At 43.8% G+C, this 14,625-nt stretch overlaps 1 protein-coding gene across 2 annotated transcripts in view; it reads left to right on the top strand.

Moving 5' to 3' along the window:
• ABL2 (ABL proto-oncogene 2, non-receptor tyrosine kinase) overlaps window positions 1–14,625 on the top strand; it is a 48,339-nt gene that overhangs the window by 27,373 nt on the left and 6,341 nt on the right. Inside the window, exons 1-9 of one of the 2 annotated variants that reach the window (XM_009964105.3) lie at window positions 1,750–1,964; window positions 5,666–5,836; window positions 6,614–6,909; window positions 7,569–7,841; window positions 8,609–8,693; window positions 10,400–10,577; window positions 11,178–11,362; window positions 11,660–11,812; window positions 13,303–13,392. In XM_009964105.3, the coding sequence (XP_009962407.3) occupies window positions 1,859–1,964; window positions 5,666–5,836; window positions 6,614–6,909; window positions 7,569–7,841; window positions 8,609–8,693; window positions 10,400–10,577; window positions 11,178–11,362; window positions 11,660–11,812; window positions 13,303–13,392 (1,537 nt within the window). In that variant the 5' untranslated portion in view covers window positions 1,750–1,858. Of the gene's footprint in view, window positions 1–1,749; window positions 1,965–5,665; window positions 5,837–6,613; window positions 6,910–7,568; window positions 7,842–8,608; window positions 8,694–10,399; window positions 10,578–11,177; window positions 11,363–11,659; window positions 11,813–13,302; window positions 13,393–14,625 lie in introns of those variants that run through there. The other variant, XM_042784060.1, reaches the window with a different exon arrangement.

Below are 14,625 nucleotides of genomic sequence, written 5' to 3'. Positions count from 1 at the left end.
CCAGTGCTGGCCACTACTTGGTTCCCATCAGGAGCTCCCTAACAGACCAGGCAGCCGTTACTCTTTGGCTAAGGATACTCTTCTGACAGAGGCTAAAACTGATAGGGTCAGTAGATATATTTGCAAGTTACGTTATTAATCCAACCTAACTTTCTGCTAATCCTTCTTTGCTCCAAATACCGATCGTTCATTTGTTGTATCTTAACTAAAAAGTGAATTTGTTACTTTAGCTAAGGTTATTAATGATTACAGCTAAGACTAATGTAGCCACAAATCCATACATAGCTTGCCATTTCCTGGTACCATTTCAGACCCACCTGAAATGTACATTTGTCACAAAGCTCATCCACATGTTTCTGAGGCCATGGTGTCTACAAATTCTGCTTACTTTTGGTGTAGTAACAGATATGCTAAGGTTAGTACAAATACCAGTGCAATTAAGAATACTTGAAGCAAATAAGAGAGGAGAAAACAATAAACTGCAAGAGGAAAAAACAAAGAGGGGAAGAGATAATGCTTAGGAGCTCTTAAGTAAACACATCTGAACCTTATAGCTACTGGGTAACATGCTGCAGGATTCACTGAGTTTGATTTCAGAGGGGGAAGAAAAGAGGTCACCCTCTTGTCAGAACTTTAAAAAAACAACAGTATGCAGGCATCCTAAGGTATCTTCTTTGTCTGGTTATTTTTTCCACATACATTAGGTGATGGTGGTTGGGGAAATAACTCATGTCACAGGCCATGTGGAGAAAAACAGCTTCTCATCACCACAGCATATTCACAGGTTTATATAGCATTTTTTTCATATCTACAGTCTTATAAAACACAAACATTTGGAATAAGACAGCTTACTCACTTCTTACTTTTAGCCTGATCTGAGTCCTCGTCACGTGGTGCAGCTGCCTTTCTCAGAGAATGGTGGAATTCATGGATTATAGAAATGCTGCTTTTCTTTTTTCCTGGTGGGCTGCAACAGTTCCATTCCCCCTGCAAAGGCCAAACCACTGACTTCCCTTTCCCTGCTCCCTTTTATACCCCTCTGCAGGCCCACCACCCTCCCAGGTATGAGACTGCCATGGTGATGGCTTGTTCTTTAACCCTACCGTGTCCATGTGTTAGGAGCAGCCTGGTCTGCTACAAACCATATAGGCTTTGATAGAAAACTAGGGCTTTTAAAGAACTCATCCAACGAATTTTATGCTTTTTGAGAGGTAATTTCATGGTGCCCTTCTGAAGAGCTGTCCTGAGTCTTACTAAATCAGCCGCGCAGACTGTGTGTACGGTACTGCCCTTGCTGTCTGTTTCTTTCTGAAATCCCCAAATCTTCAAGAGTGTTTACTTCCTCAGTGCTTGTACATCTCTTAGGTGTGTATTCTCACTAACATCATTTCATGTCGATTCATGTAAATAGTGCTCCTGCAATGGTATGTGGAGTGGAAAAATGAATCAATCTGGGCGGTCCCCTTAGTGGGTGATCTGTTTTGTAATTTGTACAAAGGAATTTCTCCAAGGAAACTGTTTGCTTTCTTCCCAAACACTTTGTTGCCCAACTCTTAGCGGAACAAAACTGTCTTTATAGCTCATCTCAAAATTGTTTCAACTCGCAGTCCAGTCCCCACATCCTCTGTTTGCTCAACGTTCCCTGGGAAGCTCCACCCTCACTTCCAGCTAATAACCACGTTAACCCGCAGCTTGATTTTTCCCAGTTTCTCCTTCGCCCGCTCGGCAGCACTTGCATTATCATTGGCCGCCAGCCTTGCGAGCCGTGATCGTCTGCACGTGGTGGCGTTTGTGCTGGCAGTGGCAGCCCAGGACTTCTCGGGTCAAGCAGCCTCTCCTGCTTGCTGCGAAGCACGGCATGATTGTGGGGACGGTCCTCTTCCAGTCTAGCAGCTATGGCAAAGAGGGCAAGCTGCTCTGCTGCCTTGGCGAGGGAGCCTCTGAGCCTGGCGTGAGTTTCACAGGTATGATGCTCAGGGATGTAACGCTGTGCTAGCCCTTTCCTGTATTTCTCTGAGTGCTTCAAGGAGGATGTGGGTCCTTTCAAGTCTATCTTTGTTTTGTAGTAGGAGACCAGGCATGGGCAGGACTGAGACTGCCTGCTTTTATCCAGGTTTTATGATTATTGAACTGCTTCATTTTTATGAGCAGTTACGCAGTTTGTATTTCAGAAATAGGGACCACTTCAGCACTTGATGTGACTCTAAAATTTAAGACTTAGCGTACACTACCTCCTGCTTTTGGACCGAAGAGATTGGAAATTGCAGTGTTGCCACAGGGTGGGGGACAAAACGCCCCATACATGTTGGCTGAATAGGAAAGGCATTCGTATCCGGAGAGAAGCAAATTGTATTGTGGGAATAAAGAAAAGGAAGGAGATGGATGAAGCATAACTGTGTATTACTTGTACACTAAACGATGATGTAAGTTTTCCATTGTATAGGAAATGAAAGTGGTAGTATATGATTTATGGCTGGCCTTTAAAAGGAGATGATAAAAAACAGAGCTTCTCAGCTCATTTCCTTACTCCTGGTGTGAACAGAGCTTGCAGACTATTCAGCTGGAGGGGTACAATTTGTGATATGCTTTGGTTATCTTAGTTTCCTTAATGAGGTCTGTGTGATGATCATGTTTCACTGACCTTCCATATCTTTACATATTGGATGGTATAGATCCCACACCATATTGAGCAGCATGGGTTATTATGTAATAATAACAACCTGCAATAGGTACTTTTGTATCTTGGTAAATTCCTCTTCAGTAGATATTGGGTGACCTTTACAGTTACTTAAGCGTCCAAGTTGCTCTAAAAATGAAAGTGAAGGCAGTTAGTGAGACATGAACTCTTAAAAGCATTTGATTTTTAGGTAATGTGATTTTTAGGTAAGCACTGTAGGTAAGTGACTGAAGCTCCTCGTCAAACGTTAACTTCTGCTGGCTTTTTTTTTTTGTACATGAAGCGGGTGTTAAGACCATGTGCCAGCCTCCCCGGCGTTCCCGAGGAAGCGGCAGTAGTCCCACCTCTGCTTTGACTCCTCGCTGGCGGTCCCGCACTGCACCACAAATGGTTTCATGTGGGCAGAGCTGCTCAGCGCTAAGCGGCAGGTGGCATTTCTGCTGCTTTTGCCTTGGCTGAAGTGCCCGCTGCCGGGCTCAGCGTGGGCAGGCTTAGCTGGTCATGGGGTTTGCTGCAGCAGCTCCGAGGCTGAGCTGATACGGGGCTGCTCCAGGCTTTCCCAGCCAGGGCATGGTTAAATGCTTAACTCTGCGCTGTCTGTTCAGTAGCGGTGGGATGCTCAGCTCATGAGTTTTTCTGGCTTGAGAAAGAAACTTAAAGTATGCTTTGATTTAGAACAAATGCATATATTTTTGTTTAAAGCCTTTTGCGTTTTGGCAGACATTTAATTGAAAGTAAGAGGTTATTTAAACACCATTAAGGTATTTTGGAGCTGAAAGGTTGGGTATTTTTTGGAAACACTGCTTACTTTTGTGTTTGCTCCTTAGCAGAGATACATAAGCCAGCTTTCTTGTATAGCACATTTGCTGAGTGACTTTGCTTAAGGCACCAAAATACTCTCTCTAATACAAGTCACTGTAGCAGTATAACGAATGTATTATTTAATTAAATATGTATTTTTACTCCACAGAGAGAGGTGGATTTAGGAACTGGTGTTCTTTCCTGGTGCTTAACAACTAGACATGCATGTACACACATCCAGTTCTAAAAAACTGCAGTGGGATGTTGGCAGCCATGCTATGATATAGGTAGCTGAACAGACATTGGGATCTCCTCTCTTTTCCATGATAACACCCTGTCTGATAGGCTAGTATATTGTAAAACTAATTACAGTTGATGGTTAGGAACAAGAAATTAATGTAAATAGTGAATCTGCAGATACTGAAATCAAAGAAGTGACATTTTGGTAGCTGAATCTCTTGTCACTTCTGTTCTTGCTAGGAGAACCTTGATAGAGGGCTACTTTGGCAAGGCTTGGGAGGTAAGTTATTAAGTAATTACAAGATGAGCAGGTTATGCAAGCAGCGTAACTAAATAGTTACCAGAAATGCAGTCAGAAGCCACTTAGCTGCGTGTTTAAAAACAAAACAGAACAAACCTCAATCATTTACTTTCTCATATACCTACACCAGAGTCGAAAGATTGCATGTAGATGCTGAGAAACCCCTACGTCCTTGTTTTCCAGGCTTCAGCTCTCTCCTGTGACACAGATTTGGCATATGTTTGCCTATTAGTTGGCACGGGCCTCTTCCTGTTTTGTGTCTCACTGATTTCCCAGTTTTCCTATCCTGTACTTCATCTGAGCTCTTTGGTCTCTTTTAAAGTGCCTTATAGACCAAGCCCTCGCTCACAAATGTAAATCTCATGGGTAGCGGGGAAGGGGGTAGTTACAGGTACACGTTCTCTGGCAGTGGTCTGCTTGAAAACATCCTGAGCCTGACTTCTCAGCCCCTCAGAAATGGGGCAAAGCAGTGATTGTAAATCAAAGAAAGCCTCACATTTTTTAAAGAGGACTTTTTACGTTTAGTGCATTCAGTGATTCCTCTTTACAGTGTACATTTTCTTAAGTAATTCAATGAGAATTCAGAAATATATATTGGGACAGGAACTTATGTCAGTTGAGCCATCAGAAAAAATGTTTGTATCTTTACACCTTCATGGTTTTTTGCCCCCTTGAGCAGCCCACATGTATGAATCCACATCGTCGGCTCTTTCTCTTGTCTTAATATGGAAACTTGTTCTGCTACATGTTCCTGGAAAACCTCCCTATGAATTAGAAAGCCACTCATGGTCTTGGCGTAGCACTACCATGAAGTGTTCAGATAGTTTTGCATTTTACTACCGTTCTTTCCAAAACCCCGTGTGTTTACATGGTTTTTCATCATCACAGGCACTGTGGGGACTTTTTTCTTTTGTCTATAAACCAAATCTGATTCCTCCCCCCACTCCCTTGTGCTATCAAGTTTGCATCAGTTGTCCTTTGAAACAGCAAAACAGAACTGTCTGGGTATTTAGAAATGCTGCTCAATACCTAGCATCACCCTTACTCCTTTCTGTTCCTGTCAGTTTTTCCTGTTGTTTACACAGTCTTGAAATGCGTTACAAATCACCATCATTCCTGCTAATACTGAATCAGTTACTGTCCCAACCTGTAGATCTCATTTGTCTCATAATTCAGTGTGTCTTACCTGTCTTTCTAGTGTCGGTTTCGGATCCAGGCTATCTACTTCAGCCACAGAAACAATAAAGACATAAAACATAACATTTCAGCATCAAAAGGTTTCCTTCACGAATTCACATAATAAAAGCACTTTTAATTTCTCACCCATTTCTTCATCTATGAATACGTAAATACTTGTATATGTAAATAGAAGTATATATAATATAATAAATAGAAATGTTATACACATAGCTTACTACTTGGTATATAGGCAGTTAATCACCTTTTCCAGCCCCCATTAGAAGTAACTATAGAATGAAGAGTCAGCAAAGTGAGGACTGAACACCACTGCTGTAAGATGTGCAGATGTGGTGTTCCCTTTCCATCGAGAGCATGCTGTGCAGTAGGAGCTCCTCTCTGCTGTACGCTGGGTTTTGAGCTATTTACAGTTGTTCCCAACGTAATTTCCTCTTCTGTTCTTCCTTCAGAGGCCCTGCACCGCCCCTACGGTTGCGATGTTGAACCCCAGGCACTGAACGAAGCCATCAGATGGAGCTCCAAGGAGAACCTGCTTGGAGCCACTGAGAGCGATCCCAATCTCTTTGTTGCACTTTACGATTTTGTAGCAAGCGGTGACAACACGCTCAGCATCACCAAAGGTAAGGCTGTGAATCGCAGAGCAGCTACTAGGTTGAAAACTTAGTAACGGAAAGCAGAATCCTGCTCTCCTGTCGTTCTGTCGGAACGGGAACGAGGGCCGCTAGAGAAGGTGATTCTCTAAACTGGTGACGCTAAGCAGATGGTTTCTGTCTCCCTTGTGTGGGAGAGACACCTGCCGGGCAGCGCTCCCAGTGCAGACGCGCTTCTGTACAACGCTGCCGAACAGTCGAGCCCAGCTCCAGCTGTTCCCACTCTAGGCCCCCCAGATCGTCGGCCCTTTGAGGCACCTGTTTGGAGGAGGAGCAAAGGAAAACCGTTACGTTATTCATGATAACAGAATTCAGCGCTTTCAACTGCGGCAAAACCAAGAATTAAGACTTTCACAGAGATTTCCTGTTTCTCTTCAGTACGTATATCAGAATCTGACCTGCTGCAGAACTGTTTTAAATCACATGCCATTTAAGGCTTCGAGAGGGAGACAAACCTCACCCCTCCGAGGGAAAAAAGTTTTTCTAGTCTAAAAAGCTGGACTGCAGGAAGCTTTTTGAGCTCATCAATCACACCGCAGTAAATTGGGGAACAGCATCCTAGGTATTCTGTCTGAAACTTTACTTTATAAATGCTTCGTGTATAGCAGTTTAGTTATAAGATCACTGCTGCAGATTTTTATAGTTAAGCTACAAACCCAGGCTTACTCAGCGGATGGTGAGTTTCTCCCTTAATGAGACCCAGTAGATTGCACTGTGCTTATTTTGCTTTTTTCTTTCTGGTCATAGGTGAGAAGTTGCGAGTCCTGGGTTACAACCAGAATGGAGAATGGAGCGAGGTACGTTCGAAGAATGGGCAGGGCTGGGTACCAAGCAACTACATCACACCAGTGAACAGCCTGGAAAAGCATTCATGGTACCACGGGCCAGTGTCACGCAGTGCAGCAGAGTATCTGTTGAGCAGTCTCATCAATGGCAGCTTCCTGGTTCGTGAAAGCGAGAGCAGCCCGGGGCAGCTATCCATCTCGCTCAGGTACGAAGGACGTGTTTACCACTACAGGATCAATACCACCTCAGATGGAAAGGTAAGGATCTCTGGATAACGCTGTGGGGAGAGGAAATAAGGATATTCATTAAGAGGTAGTACAGAATCTCACGTTGCAGGGTGTTGAGAGGGGGGTGTGTGTGAGAGAAAGCAGGTCCACTGGTTGATTAATATAAAAAAAAGAACATGCGTGCCAAGAGTTCGGTGGCAACTCACCGAACGCCACTTTGGAGGAAGTGCAGACGGTACTTACCCTGGCTGAAAGTGGCTAAAAACCAAAGCAGCTGTGGTTTGATGTGACACCTTTCCATTGATCCCCTTAGAACAAGCAGAGCTTTGGCAGGTCAGCAGTTTTGATCAGCCTTTTGAAACCTTGATCAAATAGCGATATGTTGTGTTGAGAGATGCAGAAACCACGGGGCTATGAGAATTCCAGTTTCTAGTCCTGTAAAGCACAAGGCAGGAGGCAGCACTGCTCTCCAGTGTTAGCTTATATCTAGCTGTCTTCTGCAGGTAAAAGTCTCACAGTTTAATATCCATTTGCCCAACAACATGAGAACAAATGCTTTAAAGTCTAGTTCCCTTAACGTTTATTTTTTTTTAAACCAGCTAGAATGTTTTTTCTGTACCTGTTTTCCAATGTTACTGAGACCTTCCAGCTGCCTTCATTCAAGCAGCTTCCTGGTTCATTCTTAACAGGTATACGTGACAGCAGAAAGCCGTTTCAGCACGCTAGCAGAGCTAGTGCACCATCACTCGACAGTAGCAGATGGACTGGTGACAACTTTGCATTACCCAGCACCCAAGTGCAATAAGCCCACTGTCTATGGAGTGTCCCCCATCCACGACAAGTGGGAGATGGAGCGGACTGACATCACCATGAAGCACAAACTTGGGGGAGGGCAGTATGGCGAAGTGTACGTTGGTGTCTGGAAGAAATACAATCTCACAGTTGCTGTGAAAACATTAAAGGTGAGTTTTCACATTGTTATGCACTGTTTATTTGGTCACCATTTACGATAAGGGTAAGGAAATGGCAACATTCTCAGTTATACCTCCTAATGATATGAACATCAGAAAACGGAGTGTGCTGATCTGCATAAAATCCATGCTTGAGAGTAGCTTGGCAGAACAAAGTTAGCTTATCAAACTTGCACCAGTGCATGTGGCTTAGAAACAATGTGGAATTTTGGCCCAGCAAGCTCCTACAGGAATGTCCAAGTTAGATCTGTAGAAGTGGTTACCAAGTCCACTTCTTTTCCCTCAGAAGAGCCGTGGAAGCTTTAAGAAATCAAAGGTGTTGGAAATATCTTCTACAAACTCTCTCCTGCACCTGGAAAAATTCAGCTTCTCTGTTTATCTTCCTTGTCAAAGCCTTCTGTTTGTTTCAACATCAGCAGCTACAATTCTACGTACTCCCTAAGTAAGGGAGCTTTCAATCTTAATTTTTATAGCTAGGCAGCTAAGTGATCCTGAGATCTCCCCAGCCACAACTGCTTTGGTAACCACAACAGCTACCACACAAGAAAACCTAGCACTTTCTGGGTACTGCAGATCTGTCCCTTAGCCATGCCGCAGGCCAGCCAAGCGGCTTTTCAGGTCTGTTATATTTGTAAAAGACAAAAGAGCAGAGTGGGGGTAAGGATGCCATCATTTATATTCAGCTCGGATACTTGGTGTTAGGCAGACCTTGGTCATGAAGATAAATTTTCCCTTCTTTTGCCTCTCTGTTTATCTAGGAAGACACCATGGAGGTGGAAGAGTTCTTGAAAGAAGCTGCTGTGATGAAGGAGATCAAGCACCCCAATCTAGTGCAGTTGTTAGGTTAGTGAAGTTCCTTGCTCCTCCTCTTCTCACTTGAGTTTCCACCAAAATGAAATCTGTCTTGTTTAAAAGCAGCCGCAGATTTTCTGTATTTATGTTACTTTTTGAATCAGGTCAGGTTATGGGGTGGTATTTTTGACAGCTTACTCCTTTATGTAGTATTGGGGCTAAGAGACACAAATTTTGAATAAAACATCAAATATAGTCAATTACATTAGTAGACAACTTTGCTCTTGAGGCACGACTGTGCATTTTATATAAAAGTTTGCAATATCAGCCTCCTGTTTGTTTGTACCCTTGGCTTTAGACGTGCTCGAGGGTTCAGTTATCAGGGTCAGATTCCTTTTGTGCTGTGTTAAATCAGATTTAAAGATTTATTTTTCATGACTTATTTTTCTGATAGAACAGAACAAACTTATAAGAAAATTGAAAGCGAAAGAAAAAAATCATATTGGAAGCACAACAAATACTGTTCTTCATACTTCTCAAACAAAGAGACATTTCTAGAAAAAGCTGCACTCAGTAGAGAAATCTGTCCATAATTTAGCAGATGATGGTCAGAACGCTGGTGGTGTAAGGGACCCTGTGTCTCACCAAATAAGTACATGAGATGAAGGCAGTGGAGAGTCAAGTCAGATGAAACAGCACATGAATGGAAGAAATCTGCAGGCTGTACAGCTTGGCTGTGGCCTGTTTGTCTCACTGAGAAATGCATGATATGATGATCACTATTAAATAGTCTGCATAGCTGTTAATTCTACATGTACAAAGATTCTTAAGGAGACACCCTAAACCTTTACTAGTGTTTAATTGCCCCTGGACTTCTGCTGCTTTCAGGAGCAAAGCTGTCAAGCCAAGCCTAGGATGAAAGGAGAAATGTGAAGAATGCGAAGGCTTTTAATAACGGCAACTATTCTGTACCCACTTAAAAAACGGGCACAGATGAAGTGTCTGCCCAGCCCTGTCTGGTTCCAGGAGTAGAGACTAAAAGATTTCTCATCAGAGGGATGCATTTTTGCACTTTCTGGTGCACACTGTAGTTGTGTTTTACTCCTGCATGCACGTAACGGCATTCAGCAGTGCAGCAGTGGGAGTTCACAGAGATTTGCCAGGAGTATCCTGTTGCCCTCCTCCTCTGCTAATACATACTTTGTACATAATTGCAATGACTCTAGCAAGTAGTCATCTGAGGAATGTGTGAGAATCCTGCTTTAGGAGCAGGTCCCACCGTGCTGCTCGCTTGCCCAGCTAGCACACATGGGAGTGCTTCACATTACTCCGTAGTGACATGTCAGTCTGGAAGTCTTGCTGGTTGACAGGTACGTACTTCCAGTTGTCCACTCGTTAGCTTTATGAAGGAAGAGAGGGGAAGAAAAGCAAATCATATATTGTCAAAACAACTCCCTATTTCATTCCGTAACCCTCCAAAGGACAGAGCAACTCCTTCGTATATATTATACAGGAATAGTGTTGCTTTGATAGACCTGTTTCTCTCTATCCATGAAGTGGATGGACAGATAAATAGACAGAAGCACTGAATTTTAAGTCGGGCTGCACTGATCTGGGTCTCGTAGATGGAACCCTCCACTTTTCAGAGAAACACTCATCGGTACAAAATGCGACAAATGGATATTAAATCAGGAGAAGTGGTAAGCTAGGGAGGGAAGGAAAGCTTTATTCACATGTTCCCTCTGCCTCACTGCTAGGTGTATGTACCCTGGAGCCACCCTTTTACATTGTGACAGAATACATGCCTTATGGGAACCTGCTAGACTATTTACGGGAATGCAACCGGGAGGAAGTGAGCGCCGTTGTGCTACTCTACATGGCCACTCAGATCTCCTCTGCTATGGAGTACCTGGAGAAGAAGAACTTCATTCACAGGTGGGTAAAGCCCACTGAGCTGGTGCAGTTTCGGATTGCAATGATGAAATTCCTCCTTTTTGGGAAGTTTCTTCCACAGTTAGGTTTCACACTGGCTTACCCATTGGCTGTTTTGGTTTCAATACCGTCTTGCAATACCTTCTCCCCGTGACTTTGGTAGCAGACTTACAATCTCGTGCACAACTGACGGACAGATATGAAAGCTGGTGGTGTCCCGTTCTAATCCACCCACTCTGTGCAAGACATAGTCAACTAAATGTCCTGAATCCAGTCAGATAAGGCCATGCCATAAAGCTGTTACCAGCCTGTGACAAGCTGCTGATCTCATCCTAGTCTCAGGAAACATAAACGTTTCATTGTAATAGCTGTCATTAATGGAAATTTAGTAGAAGTCAAAGAATGAACCCTAATCCTGGCCTACCTTGTTGCTCCTAAGAATAAGTCCACTCAGTTTCTGACACTGTTCAGGGCAAGGCTCACATTACCTTTACAAGTGCCTCCTGATTCAGAAGAGGGGGGCAGGCTGTGCAACCCCAAGACTGTTATTCAAAAGCCCTGCTTTTGCTCCAGTAAAGGACTGTGCTTTTTTCCTTTGTACAGGGACTTGGCAGCACGGAACTGCTTAGTTGGAGAAAATCATGTGGTGAAGGTGGCTGACTTTGGCTTAAGTCGACTTATGACTGGAGATACCTACACAGCTCATGCTGGAGCCAAGTTCCCAATCAAATGGACAGCTCCTGAGAGCCTGGCCTATAACACCTTTTCAATCAAATCAGATGTGTGGGGTAAGAAAACTCCACTTTGGTGTTCTTCTCCATTTCATTTTGGTTTTCTTTGCCAGCCTAGACAGTGGCTTGCTTTCTGGCCTGGACAGAAACATGGGGGGAGGAGACGGTCACATGCCAGGCCACAAATTCATGAATCAATAGCATTTTTGTCATGTAATGTCTTCACCTAGACTGGCCTGAAATATCTGCAAGAAAAGGATGCTGCCTCAAGCTTCAGTAAAGGCCACAATGTCATGCGCAACACAAAAGGAGGGCGGATTTATGACCAGCAATTTTGTTTTCCTCCTTTTGCAGCCTTTGGGGTGCTGTTATGGGAAATTGCTACCTATGGGATGTCACCATACCCAGGCATTGACCTCTCTCAGGTGTACGATCTGCTGGAAAAGGGCTATCGGATGGAACAACCCGAGGGGTGCCCTCCAAAGGTTTACGAACTGATGAGGGCATGTGAGTATCTTCTTCCAGTTTGTGGGAGGAATCTGTACTTAACTCTGAAGTCCTTGCTTCTTACGTGCCATTTTGTTAGTTAATGTGGAAAAGGCCCCGTCACCTGGGACGTACCTGGTTACTGATGGAAAATGAGTCTGGTCTCCAGGGAACAAGAATTCACTCTCAAAAACTGTCATCTCTGAGTACAGCTAGATAGCACGTCGTGGCAAATTGTTCTGGTATTTTGTCAGTAGGACTCTTAATATGGAACCACCAAATGAGAATAAAATTTAGTTCTCTGCAAAACCAGCACCTGTGCAGGAGACATGTAGTTGACAAGGTTGCACAAAACGCATCCTCCAAGCACACCATAAAAAGCTCCCTAGTGCTCCATAACAAATTGAAAATCTACTAATAAAAGGCCAAAAGATACAGTGTGCTACAGGGAGAGAGCAACAGAGTTTAAGAGCATTGCCAATCTCCTTCGGTCCTGCAAGAGCAGAGACTACATTGGGCAAAAGGCTGAAAATTCTAGGGAGCGAACCAGGCTGTGCTGTTGAGTGAGGTGAGCAGCTCTGAGCAGAGAGACCCTGTCAGTGTTACCAGGGTGGGAAGAGACTCCGTGGTGCTAACTCGGGCAACCTGTGTGGCCTCAAGGTACAAACAAGACAGACAAACCAGGGCTTAAGGGGCCATTCTGCAGCCTGTCTCCAGTGATGCCTGATCCCCAGCATGTCAAAGAAAGTCAGGGTGAACTTCAGTTATGAAACAAAGAGGCTGGGTAATGATGAAGGATATTGCTTCAGAAAACCTTCAGGAAGCCGACAAAAGCCCGAAAGCAGGGAATTCATATGGTTAATGCAGCCCACAGTGAGCAGAATGGCAGTCACTTTCAAGACCCTATGGTGATATCAACAGAGAATGATTCCATAACACATTCCCCTAATGCGCAGATTTCTAACTACAGAAATTACACTTTTCACCATGATACCCTTCTACAACTTTCCAGGTTCCATCCTAGATCAACGCACTCTCTTCCTCTTTCCCCCACAGGGTGCTTACTTTCTCCTTTTGGAAGGCTCTGCCCGAATTTCAATGTTAAGAGCATGCGAGCAGAATGTTGCCTAGAGCTTTTCACACACAGTTATCTGTGACTGGCCTAGATGTGTTTGGTCCAAACAGGGTAGGAAACATGGAATTCTCCTTTGCCCAGAGAATTCAGAAAGAGGGACAGGGAGATCAGAAGAACCTGTGGAGTTGCCAGAGAGCTGAGATTTTTAGAATTGGTTCCTTCCTCTCAAGATCCGTTTGTTAGGATAGGGTAGGGTGACTGACTGCTGCTATGAATTAATTGCTGTGAATGATTCTAAAGTCTATTGAATAGTAGGAGATCAGAGTCCGACTACAGTTGAGAAAGTTTAGGTATTTTCTGTCTCCTTGGACAGAATAAAAATTTATCTCCTACCCGTTTCAGGCACTGAGACTTACTCTGCTTTCTCACATTGCAGGCTGGAAGTGGAACCCACCAGACCGACCTTCCTTTGCTGAGACCCACCAGGCTTTTGAAACCATGTTCCATGACTCCAGCATCTCAGAGGGTGAGAGCCCATGTTGCTTTATTTCTGAAACAGTACTGGAGGTTATCCCCCAGAGTGCTGTGTCTTATGGAGGGGCCCTTAAGGCTAATTAGCAGTGGAGGTTGTGATGAAGCTTAATTTCTTAATCATAAGTGAGTAAATATGTACTCTTTACTTGCTGCACAAATGCTGAATAAACTTTAGATGCATACCAGTGCAGGGGTCAGTATAGTTTAATTTGAGCACGAAGATGCCAAAGAGTTAATTTAAAGAATATTGTCTCCTCTATTAGAGGAAGCCTTTTGTTTCCCAGACCGAAGAATAAGGAATAGTGAGCAATGCTAAGAGAGAAAGATGTATATGCATATCACAGTCCCTTGCTGACTGTAGCAAGTAGGTCATGAAATACTATTCTACCAGGCTTCGTTTTTAGAAAGTGTGCCTTAATCTCTGGATTTTTCACATAGTTACTTCTAGGAGCAAATCTGTGCAACTCAACTCTCAAATATAATCAACTGGGAGGTAAATACTGGTGAGAAGTGTGATACTAGGCAGCAGACAAGCAGAAATGTCTGAGCATCTTCTGTATTTTTAAATTAAATGTGAAGCTGATCCATCCACTTCCCCACTACAGAAAAAGCCCACCAGATGGCATTCTACCAGGGAGCATTGATAATGGGCACATCAGGTGGCCCACACAGATGCCAGCCTGGGAGTGGCCAGGAGGCTGATGTTTTTTTTTTTCTGTCTTTTTTCAGTCACATACCTTGTGTTGATGTTGGGAAGGAAACATGCAGTTGTCATTTCTAATAGGGAGGTGCGGTGTTTTGCCTCAAGCAAAGCAGCTTAGATCCAGATCCGGAGAGGTCACAACTTCTGAGGGATCCCAGGAGCATCAGCAGGAGGCACCTTAATTAAAGAGAGGCAAATGCAGTCAGTGCTGGCTTGAGCCCTTGAGCAACCTTTAACCCAGCAGAGAGATAGATTCCTACCAGACCTCTTGTACAGATCCTACCACTGGGGTTTTTTGCTGAATTTATAAAGATGTAAATGATTTTGGAAGCATTATGAAAAACATCTTGCCCTGAATACCTCTAGACTTGAGCAAAAACTAAATCGATAAACTACGTATTTCTCAGTCACGCATCTCTGCTTGCCAGTCTGGGTTTGCAGTAAAGACCCAGATTTTCTTTTCCTCTTCCTCTGTCAGTCTCCGTTCCAACTATTCCCTTTTTGGTTTTGTTTTCCCTTACA

Source organism: Tyto alba, unplaced genomic scaffold, assembly GCF_018691265.1.
Source record: "Tyto alba isolate M040663 unplaced genomic scaffold, T.alba_DEE_v4.0 Super-Scaffold_1000006, whole genome shotgun sequence".
Taxonomy (NCBI): domain Eukaryota; kingdom Metazoa; phylum Chordata; class Aves; order Strigiformes; family Tytonidae; genus Tyto; species Tyto alba.
This window is presented reverse-complemented; position numbering and strand designations above follow the sequence as displayed.